At 41.3% G+C, this 22,521-nt stretch overlaps 1 protein-coding gene across 2 annotated transcripts in view; it reads left to right on the top strand.

Moving 5' to 3' along the window:
* Positions 1–22,521, top strand: part of PCSK5 (proprotein convertase subtilisin/kexin type 5) — a 325,127-nt gene that overhangs the window by 77,920 nt on the left and 224,686 nt on the right. For both annotated transcript variants that reach the window (XM_064176708.1, XM_064176709.1), the window contains exons 4-5: positions 13,495–13,638; positions 19,195–19,271. In XM_064176708.1, coding sequence (XP_064032778.1) covers positions 13,495–13,638; positions 19,195–19,271 — 221 coding nt within the window. The remainder of the gene's footprint in view (positions 1–13,494; positions 13,639–19,194; positions 19,272–22,521) is intronic.

Here is a 22,521-nt window from a genome sequence, read left to right as displayed (position 1 = left end):
AAATTCCTTGATTTTGCTCCAGAAGTAGTAGAAACTTATTTTTTTCAAAATTTCTTGTCACCCACTCCTACAGGTAAAGATCAAAGAGAGGGAAAAAGCTCAGACCATCACAACATTTGAATGTTCCATGTCAGTTCTCTTCTGCCATTATTTCTTTGCATGTTTATTTGAGTTTCATTTACATTAATTAACTATTTCTGTGCATGTTTAGAGTGGAGTCATTCAAGATAGGGTTATAACTAAAGCAGCACATAACTGCAGCAACAAAACTCCCTCTTAGAATATTTGAAGGCAGCTAAAGGTTTTCCCAGAACATACTTTTTACTGAGGCTTCTGTGGAGTTCCTGAGGTGGAGATGCTTCAGTCTCACAGAAGCATCATGTATGAACTGCCTTGGTTGATTTATTTCACAGATACATCAAAGAATCAAATGATTGTTCCATTTGACCATCTATCAGTACAACTTCAATCACAGCACAGAATATTTGTAACTAAGATGCAGAAGGCTTTCAATAAAACATGCATATATTAGACAAAAGATACGATTTGTGGGAGCATTGTCTTGGTGATCAACTACTAAAATTTCACACCTTGTAGTTGCATGTTTATTTTGTTGCTTATTTACCTTGTTGGGCCATTTTCTACTAGATTAAAGAAATACTCCCTTTTCAAAAATGTCGTTTGTCCTCAGTAACTTCTGTGCTGCAAACAAGTGATATTTTCACTCTCTTAAATAAGTTATTTGCTTGTGTTAAGAACTGTCATTCAGCGCTTCATTCACAAATCAGACAGGAAGGACTCTGCTCATTTTGCAAGAGCATCCATTCTGAAACATCAGTACTATACACATGGACATAATACTCCAGGAATTTCTGTCATTTTTTTTGAAGTATATTAACCCACCTTTCTTGCTATTCCACTGCTTAACTATCAAAGAATCTTTACTTCTTAAATCTCTTTCACCATTACTGTATTTCTGGACACTTTCACTTTATGCCTTGTGCTTTCAGTGTTACATACATGATTTTATATGCATGTAGGACTTGAAAGTCCTACACATCACTTAAATAGGTTCACATTCATTACTTTCCACTCTACTAATGTCTATCAGCAGATTCAAGAGCACGATATAGGAGAATTTACTTTTGGCTTTCCTAAACTAGAAGGAAGCATTGCAGACTCTTAAGATTTGAGACAGTTGCACACACTCCATAATGTCTCCCTAAAGTGAAAGTAACTGTGTCTGTTAAGCCATCATAATGCCTTCAAAGTACAAACTTATATGTCACTTTCTCTGTTAGCTTCCCTATGAGTGGCTATATTAAGTGCTTACAGATTCATACTATGTCTCTAATGGATCTGAAGCTCTCAATACAGTTTTTAAGTAAATAAAAATGTTTTTCTAACTACCTCATGCATTTCCGCTGTAAGCACAGCAATTGGAAAAATTAGTTCGTTTACTGGAAGTTCATTATATTTCCCTGAGACTTTCCCCTTTTATTTGGAATACTGTTTAGCTTTGCAATGTATTTTAGGCACACATTCATGTTAAAATAGTATTTTCAATTAAAGAGCAGAGCTAACAGGAGAAATAAACAAGGAAATGAATCATAGAATCAGCCAGGTTGGAAGAGACCTCCAAGATCATCCAGTCCAACCTGTCACCCATCCCTGTCCAATCAACTAGACCATGGCACAAAGTGCCACCTCCAGAGACGGTGACTCCACCACCTCCCTGGGCAGCCCATGCAAATGGAAGATCTGTTTACAGCGGAGACTTGAACAATGTAGAAAGCTGAGAGTCAGAAGGCCAAGTGGCAGGAATCACAGAAGAAATGGATAGGGATAGTAGAAATAACAAGGAAGAATTGCAGGCCACAGAGATAAGGAGCTACAAAGAGTATATTTCAACTGTAGTACCAATAAAAGCGGTAGATGAAGGGGAGTTCTCAATGATCATGAAATGAAGAAATCTTACCTTTGGTTTATTTCTGATTGCATATGGCTTTACCTTCCAACAACACACTGATTGTAGCTTTCTTTAGTACTTTGGGTGTTTTGTCTGCTGATTTCCTGTTTGTTTTTTTTTTTTTTAAGATAGCTGAAAATGTCAAAGCCCTTACCGAGTGCCATTTCAAAGTTCAAACTACCCTATGCACAGACTCTGTATAAACCTGACAGCCACGAATGTGATTTCCTTCTTAATCCTAGTTAGATAAGTTCCATTTTCAAGTCTTTGCTGTGCAGAGAAGTTTCTTATACCAAAACTGTATATGTAACTCTCTATAGGAATACGTTCCTCTAGTGTCAGTTAAAAAATATGTTTTGAGATCATTTCTTCTTATTCAGTTACTTTATTTGCAACTGAGGAAAGAGCCTGCCTAGTAGCACTGCAGGCCTCATAGTCTAGATATCTTCAGTGATAAAGTCAGAATTTAGTTTAACAACAGCTCTGCAAGTCCATTAAAGTCCTGTTAATAGAAAGCTCCACAGCCATTGGTTTGTGTCCAGTTCTCCACAAAAGGTGTTTGCGAATGTATTTGACTTCCCCAGAGCCTTTCTGCAATATCAGTATTTTCTGGAATATCTTGAATCCTATCATGCTGCTGAGATTTCCTTTAAGACCTTTGGCAATGTTCACAGTGTTTTTACATTCATTGCCTATTTTGCACAGCTGTGTTGTGTGTCTCTGTACTAACCTTTGTCATTGCAGGACTTCTAACATTTAATCAGCTGAGTCAAATTTCTGGAGACAGCAGCGAGTAACTGTCACTTTTTTCCCCCCTGAAGCAAAACTTCTGTTTTGTTCTTGAATAGCCTTTACTTTTTACTTCTCAAGCCTCCCTAGATTTATCTGAGCTAGTTCTCTCATTTCTGCCAGATGATCTCATCCGCAAAGTATAACTAGCCACTCCCTCTAGTGGTTTGGCCTTATCTTCCCTAGTTTCTCTTGTAATGCACGGTGGGCCTTGCATTCATCAACCACAGCATTTTCAAATGGTGAAAAGCCCTTTGGTGCCTATGGCACTTTCTTTCCTATAGGCAAACTAAAATAGCAACCATTCATCTTAGTCTGATCCTGTACTGTTAATGAATTTTCACAGCTTGCGTTCCAGTGTTAAACATTTCTGTAAGGCTGCCTAAGGAGAGTATGGAGTGATTTTTACACTCTTGTCTCAAGAGAATAGTTTTATGAGCTTAAAGTTTGTCCTCTGGCAAGTTACGATCTCCTCTGACAAACCAACCAAGCAAATAATGGGACCAAGGGTACTATAACCTGTTGGCTTTTTATCATTCTTAGGGAAAAGGCTTCTACATATCAAGTAGCATAGACATTTATTGCTGAAGTAAGGGTAATGCAAAATAATTCCAGCTTCAGGAGCTCCATGTGCCTGAAAGAAAGCGGGACAAAACCTCCCCTCCATTACTAGTAATGGAATATTAATCTGTCATTACAGTCTGACCTGTATGTGTCCTGCTTTTCCTATCTACTTTTGTCCCTTGAGGTGAAGTAAGGTGAGTTCAGAGGGTCTATATTTATGTTCTTGTTCTTATACATCTCAGCAAGCCTGTGAGTGAAGTAGACGTCACCATTGTATCCTTTTCACAGCCTATAATCTAATTCTTCTCACCAAAACATTCTAGATAGGCTCAAACTAGCACAAGAAAAAAGTCTGCAGTAATGCAGCAGTCCTTAAAATCTATGTATGATCATTCAATGCCAATATCTCTTCATCTGTTTCCTCACAAGTTCGCATTCCTACAAATTCATAATGTCCTTAGAAAAAGGATTTTCCTGGTCTATCCTAAATTAGTTCCCATCTCACCCCCTCACACCAACATTTCCATAATAATGTGTCATAGAATCTTAGAACTGTTTCATTTGGAAAAGACCTCTAAGATAACTGAGCCCAACTGTCAACCTAGCACCACCATGTCCGTCAAACCATGTCCTGAATGCCATGTCTGCATATGTTTTGAGCACCTCCAGGGTTGGTGGACTCTGCTACAGACCTGGAGAGTGTATTCCAATGGCTGACAACTCTTTCAGTAAAAAAATATTCCTAAATTCCAATCTAAGCCTCCCCAGATGCAGCTTGCGGTCATCACTTCTCTGTCACTTGATATTACAGAGAAGAGATCAACATTTACCTTACTACAGCCTCCTCTCAGGTAGCTGTAGAGAACAGTAAGATCACTGCCCCTCAGCCCCCTGTTCTCCAGACTAAACAATCCCACTTCTCTCAGCCACTCCTCATAAGGTGTATTCTCCAGACCCTTCACCAGCTTTATTGTCCTTCTCTGGGTGTTCTTAAACACCACAAAGTAGTGAGGGGCCTGAACTCGGTATCCAGTGCATGGCCTCACCAGTGCTGAGTACAGGGGTGAACTCACCTAGGCGGGACACTCACATTGGGACAATTACTTCCCTGGTCCTGCCTGCCTCTCTGTTCCTGATACAGGTTAGGATGCTGCTAACCTTCTTGGCCACCTGAGCATGCTGCTGACTCATGTTAAGCTGTCTGTTGATCAACACCCCCAGGTCCTTTTTTCTGCCAGACAACTTTGCAGCTGCTCTACCCCAAGCTTGTAGTGTTGCATGGAGTTGTTTTGACCCAAGTGCAGCACCTGTCTGTTGACCTTGATAAACCTCATACAGCTGAAGCTGTGTAAAACTTGGACTCTTCTTCCTTTCATCAGTCTCTAGGAAGGTTGATGATTTATTGAAGCCATCTGTGCAGGGCCTTCTCTCCGTGTGGTTAGTTAGATTCTGTCATGTATGTTCACACAGAATGTGAATAAAACCACTTTCCTCTCCCAGGCTTCTTAACTGCTTGGATAGAAGTAATGGCCTTTGACCTCAAAACAGCTTAAAAAATAAACTGTGAAATGTTTCTATTTAATAGTGTGGAAAGAATCTTTAGAAACATACAAAAAATATTTAAATTCACTACTTACTGACTCTCTGTTTAATTGTTACTTTGGAAATGATAAAATCATCAAGTCTAGCTTGGCAGAGAGGGAAAAACTTGGTCTTACTAGATAAGGGCAATTCTATAGGCTGATGATGCATCTAAAAGAATGTGTGTCTTGTGACTTTCTGTAAAAGTATTTGTCTTTTGAGTCTTAGAGGAGATCAAATAAAAATACTAGGCAAAGGCTACCAAAAGTAGTAGAATAGGAAGAAGTGTCTGAGTAATTACTAATCTTTGTGACTACTGGATCTCCAAGTTGCTCATGCCTATCTGAGGATGGAGAACAGCAGCTCTTTTCACATATTCCCTCTTAATAAAATATTTGACCTTTTTTTTTTTTTTTCTCTTTTTCATTTCATAGACCTCAGGCAGGTAAGAAATGCAGTAATCTTTGATCTACTTGCTGGCCCTTTTTTCTAAAGTAGGCTATGTATATAGTAGTATTAGTATCAGGAGCAGCACCAGCATCACTAGGAAAGAGTCTTCATAGTCATTTTAAAAGAATACAGTCACGTATAGAAGTGTATGCAGTAGCCACAGGATGTGGAAATTATTTCTTTTCTCCTCTCTCTTACCGTTACCGACTCTCAAAGATGTTCTGTGGCAGGGATCTGTCCATACATTGTTACGTTCTTCTCAACATGTGGGCAAGGATGTACAAGCTGTAACAGGTCTGTAATGTGCCATGCATCCGGGGCAAAATGGACATACTTTAGCTGCCTTTAATGTGAGGGACTTTCTGCAGTTCATTTGAATGCTGCTTGTCATATTTGCCTCTAGTGATATTATCAGGACATGCACAATAGCAATAAGGCAGACTTAGCAATATTGTTCTTACCCTGAAGGATTCTCTGATGTTACTGCCACATCCTCAGATGGAGGTGCTGGTTATGCCCCATGTAGAAAGAAGAGGTGTTATTAAAGGCAGATTATTTCTGTGCCTTTGCAGGTTCTGAACTTGCAGGTAGGAGAGAAATTTTGGTGTCAGCAGACCTGGAATTTGAGAGTATTTCACACTCCTGAGTAGTCTGCGCTGTTGTCCGCCTGTGAGGCCTCCCTGAACTGATTCATGTTTAAGCCAGCACACAGGTTCCAAAAAGCAACTAGCGCTGACTGTAAGAAAGTGCCAGTGATGGAATTGTCTTGAATACAAATTTAACACATTACAAATTATTTTGGTTTTGGAAAGAATATCAATGTAATCACAGCCAAAGAATAAGATTTCTGAGCTCCTTATTTTTCACTTCAAAACCCCATATATATAGTCTTGTAAATTATTCTTGCCTCACTACAGCCATCAGGTGCTCTTATGAATGTAAGAAACCCTTTTATATTGATTTCCTGTTCTCTTTCATTGCCTAAACAGGCGTAAAATAATGTATGCCCGCGGTTGTCCTTAGTGGCCTCTAAGGGTATTTTTGTTTGTTAACTTGAAAAATCAATAAAGCTTAAGGAGCAAATTAATCTCTGAAATAAATTAACACTCTGAAGTTGCACAAACAATAAAATGGTATTAAATATTTAATACGGTGTGCTCTTGGAATATTTCTCTTGGTACAGCCACAGATTTTAAAAAGCCAATTCAGTAAAGCATGATGACTCTAGAAGTCAGATAGTATTTACTGCAAAAAAATCTTGTGTTTGTATATGTACTATAGACCTGCTCCTGCTAAAGCTTAAAAATACTCTGTGCAGCAATATTCAAAAATTATTTTAAGATGAAACTCAGAAGAAAATGAATTCCTGTGCAGTTAGCAATTGCTTTGTATCATGGACTAAATATCAGATTGTATCTGAGAGGAAAAAAAGAAACCTGCAAGCATGCTTTTACTTTGTAAGCATCCTTCTTTCTCCTTTTTATTGTGATGAAAGACTTTAAAAAAGTGAGAGTAATACTTTTAAATAGAAACATTGTTTTAGTACTCTTCTAAGAAAATGTGGCTTCCAAGTGCTTTTACTAGAGAAGCCAGAAAATAATTTCAGCAGATCACATTAGCTTCACAGGTTAAGATTCTTCAAAGCCTGTCATATTTTCCGTTGCACTACACAAGGCATTTTAGCAAGGAGCCTACCTTTGCAACCGTACTTACTACCTCCCTGTTTACCTGCCTGTGCATTTGCCTAGACTAGCTGAAAGTGCCAGCGCCCCACATTACAGTCCCTTTGCAGAACAGGTAGATGGTCTCTTTTTTCTGATAGCTTTGCAGAATGCCAGAATGCATTTATTTGCCACATGTGCCCCCCTTGACAGTCTTTTGTGCAACTTCTCCTGTCCTCTCCAAGTCACAGGTTAGTAGCTGACAAAAGCCCCTGATGTAGAGAGCATGCCTCTAGTGTGCTTTTTTCCATCTATGCAAAAGACCATTTAATTATTACTCTAATGAAAAACTATGTTCTTCTTGTTCTTGTTCATGAACTTGTGTTATCAGAGTAATTATTATAGTTTATGAGATCCAACACATGCCAGCCAGTCTTTAAAACTGTGTCACTCTGATTGTCACATTGTCTTTCTCAATATCCCCTTACATCTCAATGATATCTTGTCAATAAACTCATTGTGATTCACAAACTACAGAACACTAATGCAAGGTACTTCATGAAGACTTAAAAGGAGCACAATATACAATGTTTGACAGACTGCATTTCACAGGACTAGGAACTTCTGTTTCTCCTCTGTTTATAAAGAGTAGCACACATTGCAAGAGGCAGAGCACCCATTGTTCTTTTAATTTGGTTTTAGACTGGAATTGTAAAAAAAAACCTGACTATTGATACAATTCTTGATTTTTCAGTTTAACTGTTCAATTTTGTTACTGTTTTCTAACTGCGTACACCAAGTCTTTGACCACAATGTTTAGTGCAGTGGATAAGAGACATGCAGATAATTAAAATGATCATAAGCTAGTTTTCAGAGGCAATTTCACAAAATAGCTCAGAGAATCCAGGCCTATATCTGATATTGAAAGCATTGCACAAACAAACCAGAAAAAAACTTGTATTTTTATGTATGTTTGTTAGTTGCATAAGGGCAGGCTTCCAGGTTACCTATCCAAGCATGTCCAAGTGATTATTTTGTGTTTTTATGCTCATAACCATTGAATTTCAATTATGAAAAAAGTTCAATACCTGAAATTTTTCCTACTACAGACCTTTTCCAACCTATAATCCAAGAGTCTCTCATCCTTGCAGATTGCTTCTACTAAATACTACTGGTGGTATTGACACTTCCCTGTTAAACAATCCAAACTAAAACGCCATCCTTTGACTGCCTTTTAAAAAACAATAAAAAAACCCTACTTTGTGTAACTGGGCAAAAGATTGTTCCTTTTGATGATATGATCCAGGCAGTAGAAGAAAACAGTATATGTTGAAATACTGCTGGTTTACTGCAGTTGTCTAGTCATGATGCCCATGTGGAAAATTTCTGAATAGCTTACTCTGCTTGGAGAGGGGAGAAATTTTGTAGATACCTATTTTCTACTCTTCCCCTTAAAATGCAAAAAACAACAATTCAGAGGTTAAAGATCTAAATTTAAACACAGTTTTTAAATGTTATCATAACAAAGCTTGGGTTTGTGCAAAAAAAGAACAGGAAAAATAGGTTGAAGATGTACTATAAAAGTAATTTCTCGGTCATTGATAAAAACTTTGTTCAGTCTGGATCATTTTTTATTATCATGACTTTATATATATAGCAACTGTGCTAGTTTGAGCCTAGCTGGGATATTTTGGTGAGAAGAATTAGATTATAGGCTGTGAAAAGGAAACAGTGGTGATGTCTACTTCACTCATAGACTTGCTGAGATGTATAAGAACAAGAACAAAGATATAGATAACAGAGCTGCTCTCTGTTTCTTTGGACTGCATGAACTTCTGTAACCTAACCTGCCATCTGTGTGTCTAATCTATCTGCTTCCTAATCCCCCTGGCTGACCATTCAAACTCACCTTAAGTATAAGGCAAAGTCTGGGGTAAGGTAGAGGGGTGGGGAGAAGGTGGAAGGGAGGTTGGGAGCCCCTCCTGGGGACTCAGGTTTCTGGGAGGGCTGTTGTGTTTCTGTATAATTTTTTAACTTGTATATTTCTGTATATATTGTAAATATCTGCTTGTATATTGTGCTAAGCTGTAAATATATCTTCATTCATTCAATTTCCAACTGGCTGGGTCTAGTATGGGTGATTTTACTTAAGGGGGGGGGGAAGGGTAACACCCAAACCATCACAACACTCTAAGTTGAAACAGTGCTTCCAAACTAACTGGAAAACAGTTCTCTGCTAAGAAGCTGATCATATAATTCAGATTGGTGATAAAGAAGCAGCACAGAGTTAAAGAAAAATTATGGAATGTTACCCAGTAGTGAAAATTCCTTAAAATAAATATTTCTGAAGGAAAGAGGAATTTAAAGGGGCAGGAAAGAGTGCAAGTGAAACCAAGTAATAAACCACAGATAGCAGAATGATAAGGGTTAGAAGGGACCTCTGGAGATAATTGAGTCCAAGCTCCCTGCCAGAATAGGTTGCACAGGATGGCATCCAGGCAGACTTTGAATGAATCTAGCGTCAGACTCCATCACCTCCCTGGGCAGCCCTTTCCAGTGCTCCACCACACTCAATGTAAAGAAGCTCCTATTCATGTTTAGATGGAACTTCCTACGTTCAGGTTTGTGCCCATTATCTCTTGTCCTGTTGCTGGGCACCACTGAAAAAAAGATTGTCCCCATCCTCCCAACAACTCTCTATAAGTGTTTATAGAATCATAGAATCAACCAGGTTGGAAGAGACCTCCAAGATCATCCAGTCCAACCTAGCACCCAGCCCTATCCAGTCAACCAGACCATGGCACTAAGTGCCTCATCCAGGCCTTACTTCAACACCTCCAGGGATGGCGACTCCATGACCTCCCCGGGCAGCCCGCTCCAATGCCAATCACTCTCTCTGTGAAGAACCTCCTCCCAACATCCAGCCTAGACCTCCCCTGGCACAGCTTGAGACTCTGTCCCCCTGTTCCGCCGCTGGGTGCCTGGCAGCAGAGCCCAACCCCACCTGGCTACAGCCTCCCCTCAGGTAGCCGCAGACAGCAATGAGCTCTGCACTGAGCCTCCTCCTCTGCAGACTAAACAACTCCCAGCTCCCTCAGCCTCCCCCCACAGGGTTTGTGCTTCAGCATTGATAAGGTCCCTTCCCTGTCTTCTCCAGGCCAAAAAGCTCCAAGTCCCTCAGCAGTTCTTCATAAGACAGACATTCTAGTCCCCTAATCATCTTTGCAGAGCTTTGCTGTACCCTCTGAAGCAATTTCCTATCCTTCTTGTACTGAGAAGCCCAGAAGTGGACAGAGGACTCCAGGTGAGGCCTCAGCAGGGCATAGCAAAGGACCTGCTTGCCACGCTCTTCTTGATGCATCCCTGGATACCACTGCTTTTCTTAGCTCCAGGGAAACATTGCTTGCTCATGGTCAACATGGTTTCCACCAAGACTCCCCTTTTTTTTTTTTCCACAGAGCTGCTTTCCAGCAGGTCAGCTTCCAGCTTGTACTGGTACATGGGGTTATACCTCCCTAGGTGCAGTAGTTTACCCTCATGGAATTTCATAAGGTTCCTCTCTGTCTATCTCTCCAGCCTGTCCAAATCACGTTGGATGACAGCACAGATGTCTGTTGTGTCAGTCACACCTCCTAGATTTGTGTCATCAATGAACTTGTTTAGATAATGGCTTAGAGGCTGTTCAATGTGGAAAAGTGTATTTATATCATATATAGTATTTGAAGAGTCATTGCACTCTGAGGCTTGCCATGCTGTTAATAAAAGCCACACGTGACTGTTTTCAGATAAGAGTACAGAATTTGATTAATTTGAATAAAATCAGATATTATTCTGTGGACAAGTGTGATTGGTGATTGAAATAATACACAGCTGAATCTGAGATTAGATACTCAGCCAAAGAACACTGGAATTTAAGTGGTGAAAGACAGTATTTGGAGAGAAAAATAAAGCTAGGAATGAGAAGAGAATATAGAATTGAGAGGCAGAAGAAGAGTAAGGAGGAGAGCTGAAAGGAAAACAGACAATCTTTTTAATAAGACTTGAGAATAAGTCATATATTGTAACCGTAAGAACTGAACCATTTCCCTGCCTGGATGCTTGTTTGCTGCCTTTGCATTTGGTATCAATGTGGTACACATGCTGTGATTCTGGGTTACAAGTCAGTACATGGCTATGCCTACTTGACTCTTCAAATCTCTTTTATGCAAAAAGTTTTTGTTTAGACTAGGTGTCTGCTCAGTCTCAGTGCACAGCAAGATGATTTGAGTATCACTTTGACTAGACACACCTCTTGAAAGACCAGAGCACATGGTAAATCAAGGGGTGTCTCCCGTCTTGTGTTTGCATGCATGTAGCAAATCAGATGAAGAATTAGCTCACTGCAACCACCACTACAGAAGCAGTTCTGGTAAGGTAAGTGAGGACAACTGACTGTGACAACATTATTAAGGGGAAAAGCAGTGATACTCTGTCAGAGAGCCAAAGAGCTTCCAGGGGAATGGGGATTAAAAACCCATATGCTTGCTCAATCTAAGTAGTTTGACTGTCATGGAAGCAAAACAATGAGCTCATCTCTTAAAAAGAGAGGACAAGACAGTCAGCAAAGCAGCCAAAGGGTCATTTGGCATTTCAGAGAAGAGGGTACAACGGGCCAGTGTAATGGTCCAGTAAATTTGACTGTAAGCTAGAACCAGAAACCCTGATTGCCCATTGCAACTCTCTCATGGGTTTACTCTCTGGCTGGAAGCTGGTGCTTGCCCCTCTTTGTCTCCTTGTCTTCACATCAGCAAAATGTGAGCAATGATGTTAATAGCTTTTGCAGGTATTTTTTGGTGCTTACTCCAGTAACACTTTGGAAAAATGCAAAGACATCAGAAACATTACATGCATTTCATCTCACTTGTAAGGAAGCCTCATATGTACCTCATTGCAGTCAGTATGCAGATGGCAAGTATAGGCTGTAATTCATTTCAGAAAGCTAGCAACACAACACAAGCATTCCCAGGCAGTGTAGAGAGCAAAAGCATTAACCCTACCCTATGCATTCCCTGGAACTACTCCCTGAAGGCTTTCAAGCTGCTTTCTGTGCAGATAGTCAGAAAGAGAGATGGATATTTAAAGACAAGCGAAAGACGATGAGAGTGGCTTTATGTACGTATATATAATCCTTACCAATATAATCTTGCTTTAATAGTAAAAAATGGCCACTCTTGAATTTTCAGTTTTGTGAATGACAGTGCAAGACAGTAAACTGGAGAAAAAGGAGGAGCAAAATTACAATGTAGTAGTTACTGGATGTCAATTCACACCCAGTATGGCTAACTGTTCTTCAGTGTGCTTTCATCTGAGCAGAGTGGGGTGGATTAAGTGAAGCACATCCCTCTGAATTTATTTTGTATTCCTTCCAAATGGTATTGTGCCAAAATGTGAGGCTGAGGTGGGCACACAAGTTAGTAGGGCAGGAAGTGAGGTAGAGCCTGCTGGAGTGGCCATTGTTGCTATAATGTAAGTTCCTTTTGTAATTTCTGCTTCATTTTACTCATCCTGTTTTGTTTTATTTTGTTCTGTTTTTCCTGTTGCTCTGTCTGAGCCTGGAGGAGCTGAAGGAAAGCAATACTGCTAAGGGGCTCATTGAATTCAGTTTATGGGGGAGGGCTCTGCATGTGGGTTAGAGTCGCTAATGAGGCATAGAAATACCCAAGGGTCACGTCCCATTGCCATGGCAAGCCAGATTTCTTCACATGAGCTGGATGCATCCATGTCAAGAAACAGGCTTTCAGTTTTAATGTTTCTCCTTTCTGCACCACACCAAAGTTGCTTGCTCTGAAAGCTGTATGCCAGGCTGCTCTCAATCTATCTACAGTTCATCTAACACTAAGCTGAGAGTTTTTCAGGATGTTGTTTTGATTACAGGTTCTTAACTGCTGCTCATCTTCTGCTGATGTTGCAAAAAACCTGCCAGAAGCCTTCTTTTGTAGATAGGAATGAATCTGGGTTAGTTTCCAGACATTCTGTCTAGAAACTTTACAGCACATAAGCCCCAAAAAGCAAGTTGTCTTTTTTTGTCCCGTGACCATTTCTGTACAGGCTACTTTTATCCACATATGGTTTGCTTTGTGAAAAAGTATTCAAATACTTTAAATGTACATTTCAAATGAGCATGCCTGGCAGCCAGAAATGGTTGCTTTGCTTTACCCATGGCTTCCAGTGAATCGGTATGACTGGACACTTTCCTTTTCTGTTGCATAGCATGAAGAGATATTAGAGAAATAAGCAGGACTAGCAGTTTTCATTTAATTTGACATTTATTTTAAAACTATTTTCTGCCCAAATGAAAGTATTGATTATGTATAGTTGTGCAAATCAATACACTCATGCTGATTTAAGTGGCAGAGTTAATGTAAGTAGGATAATGTCTCAACCCTACATAGCTTATTTATCTGCAACATCTAATATCTTTATCTCCCTTTTTGTCCCCAGCACTGCAGTGATAACACCCACCATTGCCAATCAGATATGAATATAGTAGGTGCTTGGAGAAGAGGTTACACTGGGAAGAACGTTGTGGTCACCATCCTGGACGATGGCATTGAAAGAAACCATCCAGACTTGATGCAGAATTATGTGAGTGTCATCAAGAGTTCAGATTTCCTGGTTTATTATTACGCCAAATAAATTTACTGCTCCTGAAAAGATGGAGGGAGGGAAGGGAAGGTGGTGGAGTTGCCATCCCTGGAGGTGTTGAAGAAAAGAGGGAATGAGGCACTTAATGCCATGGTCTAGTTGACTCAATAGGTCTGGGTGATAGGTTGGACTGGATGATCTTGAGGTCTCTTCCAACCTGGTTGATTCTATGATTCTAAGAAGGAAGAATCATATGAGGATTTCCTCAAATGTTAACACAAATGGCAGGGAGGAAGACAGCTTTGGTAGTCTGTATTATTAAGACTGTGCTCCTTCTGAATATGTTTGTTATCTAGATGCTTCTTTCAGCTACATCCTGAATTTCTGAACAGTTGGGAAAAATAATGATTTTTTAAAACATTTTTTCTGTAATTGTTTTACTCAATAGCCTCACACTCAGAACTTAGAAGTGGGATGTACTGCTTTGAAGTTAATACATGCAACTGAAGACTGGTTTTGGCCAACACATTTAGCTAGCAAGAGAGTAGCTTTTCTCAAAGACTTCCATGTATTTATTTTTAAAGCTATTTATCTTACTGCTGGAAATAATTGTGATGGTTTGGGTGTTACCTGCCCCCCCGCACTTAAGAAAATCACCCAGACTAGACTCAACCAAACTGGAAATTGAGTGAAACTTTGTATTTACAGCTTAGCACAATATACAAGCAGTTATATATCCAACTACATACAGAAACATACAAATTAAAAAGTAATAGAGAAACACAATGCCCCTCCCAGAAACCTGAGTCCCCAGGAGGGTCTCCCAACCACCCTTCCACCTTCTCCCACCCCTCTACCTTACCCCAGACTTTGCCTTATGTTCAAGGTGAGTTTGGAGGATCGGCCAAGGGGGTTAGGAAACAGAAGGATTAGTCACACAGATGGCAGCTTAGAGAGAGAGAAGTGCAGCCCAAAGCCAGAGAACAAACTGTGTTATCTATGTTTGTGTTCTTGTTTTTATACATCTCAGCAAGCCTATGAGTGAAGCAGACATCACCATTGTTACCTTTTCACAGCCTATAATCTAATTCTTCTCACCAAAATATCCCAGCTAGGCTCAAACTAGCACAATAATATTAAGGAAAACAGACATGATTTATGATTCACTCAGTTAAAAACAGGTGTACAATGTTTTGGGGTCTTTCTAATAAATCTGTCAACATCAGTGAGTCCCCTCACACTTTGTAGTAGATCTGTGTCCTTTGTTCTCAGTGTCTGATGTTGCCTCAGGAGGTTTCTGTTTGCTTGCGGTTCATTTCATTTAAATGATTGGTTTAATATACCTTGGAAGGTTGCCTAATGTGAGGAGAAGCTCCTTCATTAGTGAATGACTTTTTGTGTTAGTGTCAGAGTTTGAACTAGCAGAAAAAGAAGTCCCAGTATGCAGGGTTGACACTCATCTTAGGGAAATCTGCAGTCTTCCTGGAGCCTGAATCAAGAATACCACTAGAGAACTCCCCAGCATGATGCAGTCACCAGACTATTATCCATTACTAATCTTCCAGAGAGGTAGGGAGGAAACCACATCCTGTAGTCGGAGGGGAGTGAAGAGATATATCGAGGCCTTGTGATGGTTGGTGAAAAGAGTCTGGGGCACAAGTTATTTTCTCTTCCCTATTTCCAGTACCCAGCCATGGCATGGAAGGGACTAGAAGAATCCAGTCCATAAATACCTGGCACTTAGATTGCTGCTACAGACAGAGGTTTGGGTTCTTTGATCACGTCTGGGTTTATAGGACCCAGGACTTGCAATAGTATATGGACAGGCTTACCACACAGGGGAAAAAGGATTCTAAGACAAGAACTAGCAGGGCTCATTCACAGTGCTCCAGTCCAGTGCTGCTGGACCTGATACTAAGAAGGAGGGTCTGGTCAATGTGGTGAAGGTTGAGGGCAGCCTTGGTGGTAGTAATCATGAGACGGTGGGGTTCAGGATCACAAACAGGATCACAACCTCAGACTTCAGCAGGGCAAACTTTGTCCTTTTAAAGCAATTTCTATGAGAGATTTCATGGGGCAGAGTACTAGAAAGCAAAGGGGCTCAAGACAGTTGGCTATTATTGAAGGACCACTTCTTCCAAGCTCAAGATCAGAGCATTCCAACAAGTAGGAAATTGAGAAAGGAAGTGAGGAGACCCCCATGGTTAAATAGGGAACTGAAGTGGAAGAAGAGAGTCTATGGATCAGAAGGAGGGGCTGGCCACTTGGGAGGGGTATAAGACTGTTGTCAGAGGACACAGAGAGGTAATTAGGAAACCTAAGGCTTCCTTGGGATTCAAACTTTGCAAGGGAGGTCAGGGACAACAGAAAGGACTTCTTCAAATACATTGCAGGAAAACCTAAGACTAGAGCTACTGGTGAGTGAGATGGGTGCCCTGGTGACAGAGGATGCAAAGAAGGCAGAGTTACTTCATGCCTTCTTTGTCTCCATCTGTACTGCTGGAGACTGTCCTCAGAAGCCCCAGGCCCCTGAGGCCCCAGAGGAGGACATGACAGAGGAAGAGTTTTCTTTGGTAGATGAGGACTGGCTTAGTAATCTGGACATCCATAAATGTTTGGATCCTGATGGGATGCACCCACAGGTGCTGAGGGAGCTGGCAAAGGTTGTTGCCAGACCACTCTCAACCATCTTTGCTAAGTCATGGTGGACAGGAGAGGTGCCTGAGGCCTGAAGGCAGGCAAATGTCACCCCAATCTTCAGAAAAGGGTAAGAAGGAGGACCTGTGTAGCTATAGACCACGTATCCTCACTTCTATCCTTGGAAAGGTGATGGCGCAACCTGGCTCTACCCTTAGACATATCAAGGACAAGAAAGTCATTAGAAACAATCAGCATGGTTTTGGGGAAGTCATGTTTGACCAGCCTGATAGCCTTTTATGAGGACATAATGGGGTAGACAGATGATGGCAGAGCAGTAGATGTAGTCTATCTTGATGTCAGTAAAGCATCTGACACTGTCTCCCATAGCATCCTTGCAGCTAAACTGAGGCAGTGTGGTGTAGATGATTGGGTAGTGAGGTGGATTTGGAACTGGTTGAAGGAAAGAAGTCAGGGAGTTGTGGTCAATGGGACAGAGTCTAGTTGGAAGCCTGTAGCTAGTGGAGTCCCTCAGGGAGCAATACTGGAGCCAGTTCTCTTCAATATACTCATCAACAGCCTGGATGAGGGCAGAGTGCACTGTCAGCAAGTTTACTGAAGACACCAAACTGATTGGAGCGGCTGACACACTGGAGCATTGTGCTGCCATTCAGTAAGACTGACACAGGCTGGAGAACTGGGCAGGGAGAAATGGAATGAAATTCAGTGAGGGCAAGTGTAGAGTCTTGCATCTGCAATGAACAAACCCACAGATCAGTATAGGTTGGGGTCTGACCTCTTGGGCACTGGAGAGCAGTGAAGGGGACCTGGTAGTTGATCAGGAGCCAGCAGTGTGCTCTTGTGGCCGGGACCAATGCCATTCTGGGGTGTATTAGGAGGGCTGTAGTTCTTAAGCTGGAAAAGCTTCTCCTCCCCCTCTCCTCTGCCCTGGTGAAGCTGCATTTAGAATACTGTGTCCAGTTCAGGGCCTCTCAGTTCACACAGGACAGGGAACTGCTTGTGAGAGTCCAGTGCAGAGCCACAAAAATGATTTAGGAGGTGGAACATCTTCCTTACGAGGAGAGACTGAGGGAGCTGGGGCTCTTCAGCTTGGAGAGGAGAAGACTAAGGGGTGACCTCGTAGACGTTTATAAATATGTAAAGGATAAGTGCCAAGAGGATGGAGCCAAGCTCTTGGTGATACCCAGTAACAGGAACAATGACAATGTGTGGAAGTTGAAGCATAGGAGGTTCCATGTGAACCTGAGGAGGAATTTTTTCACTGTGAGGCTGATAGGGCACTGGAACAGGTTGCCCAGGGAGGCTGTGGAGTCTCCCTCTCTGGAAATATTCAAGAACTATCTGGATGAGTTCCAGTGTGATCTGCTCCAAGTTATCCTGCCCTGGCAAAGGTGTTGGAGTTGGGGTTTTCAAGGTCCCTTCCACCCACTAACGTTATGTGATTCTGTGTGAAGCTGTTCAGAGCATCAAAGCTACACTTTTCTGGAGTGATTAGTCCTGTGCTTTGGGAATAGACATTACCTTAAAGGACATGACCTGAGGAACTTACCGTTTCTCTGAAATAAAATGTGCCATGTGTGCATTCGTATAAGGTAAGAAAACAAACAAGTGTATTTGTATTGAGCCAGGCTGGTGAAGATGGCCACTACAAGGCAGACATTCAGTTCCTTTACAGGTACAGGTCTTGTAAAAGAGCCCTGAACACAGACCTGTCTTCTGGACAGAGCATTGAAGAGATGAAGATGACAAAAACCATCTTTTAATAGCTTGTCAAAAGCTTATGTCCACACTTTAAAGATGTTTATTGGAAGTTAGCCATACTTAGATTTGTATCCTTCCCTATACTGCTATGTGGAACTCAGCTTTGGTATATAAGGAGAAATGCACAAACACAAGTGAGAGGCAGTTGCCCTGTTTGTCAATGTGTGCTTGATGCTAATGTATGCCACGTCTTTCATTTTAATCTCACAAGTTGTTAAGTCATAAGATTCTACCTCTTCGGTGAATGACCTGGATTGTATCATGTCACCTCACCCCAGTACTGTCCCAGTACTGAATTTAAAGCAGCTATTCCCTTACCAATTTCTCTGCCTTTCCTTATGCCACCAAGGAATTTCCCAAAGCAGCATGCATTACTTGTTTTATGAAAAATGCCTTCTGGGCATCAGATTTTTGCTGGTGGGGCTGCAAACAGGATTATTTGAGCTGGATATGGTAACTGCTTTTGTGAAAAGAAGAAATTGCCATGTCAACACTCCAGGTGCTACTATACTGATTAATGGGAGTCACACAGACCAGCAGCTATTTGTTCTGTAAGCTATTTTCAGCTGTAAGAATCCTGTTAACTGTAAAATGTGGAACAAAATACAGAGATACCTTGCAAATGTTTGAAAGTTACACTCCCAGGGAACTGGGAATGAAGTTTATGTTGCATTTCAGTGTGTATTTTTGTAACAGTATTTTAAAGAAAATGATAGTATTCTTGTTCCTTGAAACTGTGACTGACATTTCAGGCATCATTGTGAGATAGTTTCTTGAATCTTAAAACATTCAGCAAAATTCCAGTTTTCAGAATTAACTCTCTTAACTTCCATAAGCTCCTTAGAATAATGTAGCCTTTTGGTTAAATGAAACACCACTTTCTGTTTCCTCTTTGGCACTGGAATTCTGGGATTTTTTGGAGTGTTTGTTATTCTTATCCATTCTTCAAAATTAAGATCAGGTATGTAAATTCAGTGATTATATAATCCTTTCTTTAAACATACAATCACCATAAGAACACAGGAATGTTAGTTAACTTAATTGCTGTCTTGTAGGAACCTGCTGAAGGGTGTATAGGCCACATGAGTCAATGGCTAATAAACAAGAAACTTGTTCTCTTTCTCCTGTTGGCTACAGGATTCGCAGGCCAGTTTTGATGTCAATGGAAATGATTTTGACCCTATGCCTCGATATGATGCCAGCAACGAGAACAAGTAAGACACTGACATATATGACAGTTTCAATGTAGTTTATCAGGTACAAAGTAACAGTTCTTCTATGAAGGTCTAGTTAACTTTATTCCTTACAAAGCAGTGTGGTCTGCATTAAATCTTTGTGAAATATGCATTTATGTCTCTACCATGTACGTTTCAAGTCATCTAAACCACATAAAATTAGTTTGAGAGTTCTGGACATGTGACATAAACCATTTTCCTATCGCTTTGAGGTGCAGAATGTAAAGGGGACTCTTAATTTCCTCCGCATACTGAGCTTTTGGGGGGTTATTGTGTGTGGCAACTGTCTTGTCTTCTGACCCTTCTGACTCTTCAATTTTATGGACTGTGTATTGGAGAAATAGACATATTAGTGGAGATTTCACCTCTCATAATGTATTTTAAGGTGATGGAGATTTTACAGGTGGAGGTATGACAGAAACATTATAAACTGAGTTGTGACATTCTTGCAGGTTTATAGCATCTGTGACACACAACTGTTTGGATGTATCAGGAACAGTGTGGCCAGTAGGACGAGGGAGGTTATTCTTCCCCTGTACTCAACACTGGTCAGGCCACACCTTGAGTACTGTGTCCAGTTCTGGGCTTCTCAGTTCAAGAGAGATGTTGAGGTGCTGGAACATGTCCAGAGAAGGGCAACAAAGCTGGTGAGGGGCCTGGAACACAAACCCTATGAGGAAAGGCTAAGGGAGCTGGGGTTGTTTAAGCCTGGAGAAGAGGAGGCTCAGGGCTGGCCGCATTGCTGTCTGCAACTACCTGAATGGAGGTTGTAGCCAGGTGGGGGTTGGTCTCATCTGCCAGGCAAGCAGCAATAGAACAAGGGGACACAGTCTCAAGTTGTACTGGGGGAAGTATAGGCTGGATGTTAGAGGGAAGTTCTTGCCAGAGAGAGTGATTTGCCATTGGAATGGGCTGCCCAGGGAGGTGGTGGAGTCACCGTCCCTGGAGGTGTTCAAGAAAAGCCTGGATGAGGCACTTAGTGCCATGGTCTAGTTGACTGGATAGGGCTGGATGATCTTGGAGGTCTCTTCCAACGTGGTTGATTCTATGATTCTGTGGTTCTATGCATCTCCAGAAACTAAGTATTTCTTCTTTGGAGCTGTGCTTCTCAATAATTGTCATTCCAACTCTGCTTTTTGATGTTCTGTGGTGAAGGCTGGGGGAGACATTGAGAGGGACACCCTGCCTCAGGAAGCAGGCTGCCTGATTTGGTTGGGAATTAATTGAGTGATGCAGGAATTATAAAAATAGAATTATTTTTGTCTTCCTGAAGAACACTGCCTCCAAACTACATATACAACTAGTTAAGGTTTATTTACAGGCTCTAGTTTGGTCAGGAAATCTTCACAAGGATGATTATGGGCAAGTTTAATGATTTAGGAAATTCAGAAAATGGAAAGTCTAAGCCACAACACAGCTTTATCCCACTTAGAAATCAGGCTGAGCAGAACATCTAAGGGAAACAGCTTTTTGCTTACAGAGGTGATCCCTTGCTGAATTCCTCTGTTGGCAGCCTCTGAAGCTGCAAGTTGGATCCACACTGCAGATCCACATGGCAAGTGTCATAACTTTCACAGGGCAGAGCTTCATGGAGCAGCACTGCCTCAGCAGCACAGGGGAGAGGCCAAACTGCTGGCATGCTGCCCAGCTCAGGTATCGAGCAGGAAGTTAGGCTGTGTGGTGTGGTCCGAGGGAAGCCAGGTCTGGGTGCTGCTGGAAGCTTTCTCAGCTGGACCTAAGGACTTGCCGAGCTTGCAGGCTTGCATAGAATGGTGCAGAAGTGGGAGACTGTCCAAAAGCGGCGATGGTGCCGAAACAGGAGCCAGGCAAAAATGGGAACAGTCCACAGGCAGGACACTGTGAAACAGGCACTCTGTAAAGGCAGGAACAGCATGCTTTTTCCCTCACTTTGTGACTTTTCCTAGACAGTGTGTCCACTTGCCATATATACTGCCTGTGAGGAATCCAGCCAGTCCCCAGCCGATCCCAGCGCAGGCTCTCCCCTGCGTCAGTTCATGTGTGGAAAGGCACCTTTTGCTGTTCCCCCTTCAAACCCACGGAGGGAGGGAAAGCAGTTTTTCATGCCTTCTTCTTCCCCCTATTCAAACCCCTGGAAATGGAGGGAGAGTGGGTGGAAGAATGAATTTGGAGTGCCCCACAACACCACCTTTCTGCCCTCATGGGTGTTTGGGGGCAGTTTGCTGATAATATTCTTTTAGCTAGGCACTTGACAGAAAAAAATGCCTTTCTGTGGAAATGCATAAATTAGATGAAGGAGAATCTTACTAGTTTTCATCATGTAAACCATGTTTTCTTAAGGTTTGGTATGGTTTTCAATTGCGAAAAGTGTTTTATATTGTTTGCCTGCAGAATAGAGGCTACAAGAGTTGAAAAGTTGTGCTTTACACAAGTGTAAAGTGTGCTTTTGGGTTCTTCTTGTCTCTTCCCTACAATACCAAATACTTTCTGCTGAAGAATGCAGCAGGTGCAAGGTGGCAGTTAGCAGCCAGCTGGAGCAACCTTGGACCACATTTTGATTGGAGAAAACGCTCCTGGTCAGCAGCTTTGTAACATCAGATAACCAAGTACAAACAGGCTGAAAAACAGGCCTTGTTCTATGCATAGAAATCAACTCATCTTGAGTTGAGAAATCAACTCATTCATTCATCAGTGCATCTTGAGAAGTTGTCAGAACTATTTTCATCCATAGGGAGAAATTGTGAAAACTGAGAGGAATTCTATCAAACACTTGTTTGGTCAGTCAGCGTTATCCTGCCGTATAGGCTGAGATGAGAAACATGTGAGGATTTAGCTCTTAAAAGCTATATAATTAAATGCACACCCCTCCTCCCCTTAGTTATGATGACTAGAAAAACTGATTAACGTAGAAAAATGTCAGTATTAATAATAGTTTATTTACATGGGGCTGCAGTGTTGGCTTATGTTGTTTTCAGTTGGTTTATTTGATGTGGTTTACATTCTGGCAAACATACATGCAAGTATTATGTCTTTCTACTTTACCTCAGGCATCTCTTTCTTACCCACTTTTCATACAGAAGCTCAGTTTACTGAATCTTAACGTACCTTTTCTTGACTGGAAATGTCCTGAAGCAAAAGTACCATGAGAGAATAAAAAGAAAAACTCAACAACCGCCTTTGTGTAGGAATGTGTAAACGTTCTGCACATGCAAACCAGTTTAAGTTTATGCACAAAGGAAATACTGATGTG

Source organism: Pogoniulus pusillus, chromosome Z (assembly GCF_015220805.1).
Source record: "Pogoniulus pusillus isolate bPogPus1 chromosome Z, bPogPus1.pri, whole genome shotgun sequence".
NCBI lineage: Eukaryota > Metazoa > Chordata > Aves > Piciformes > Lybiidae > Pogoniulus > Pogoniulus pusillus.
The sequence above is the reverse complement of the archived record's forward strand: the minus strand, read 5'-3'. Positions and strand labels throughout refer to the sequence as shown.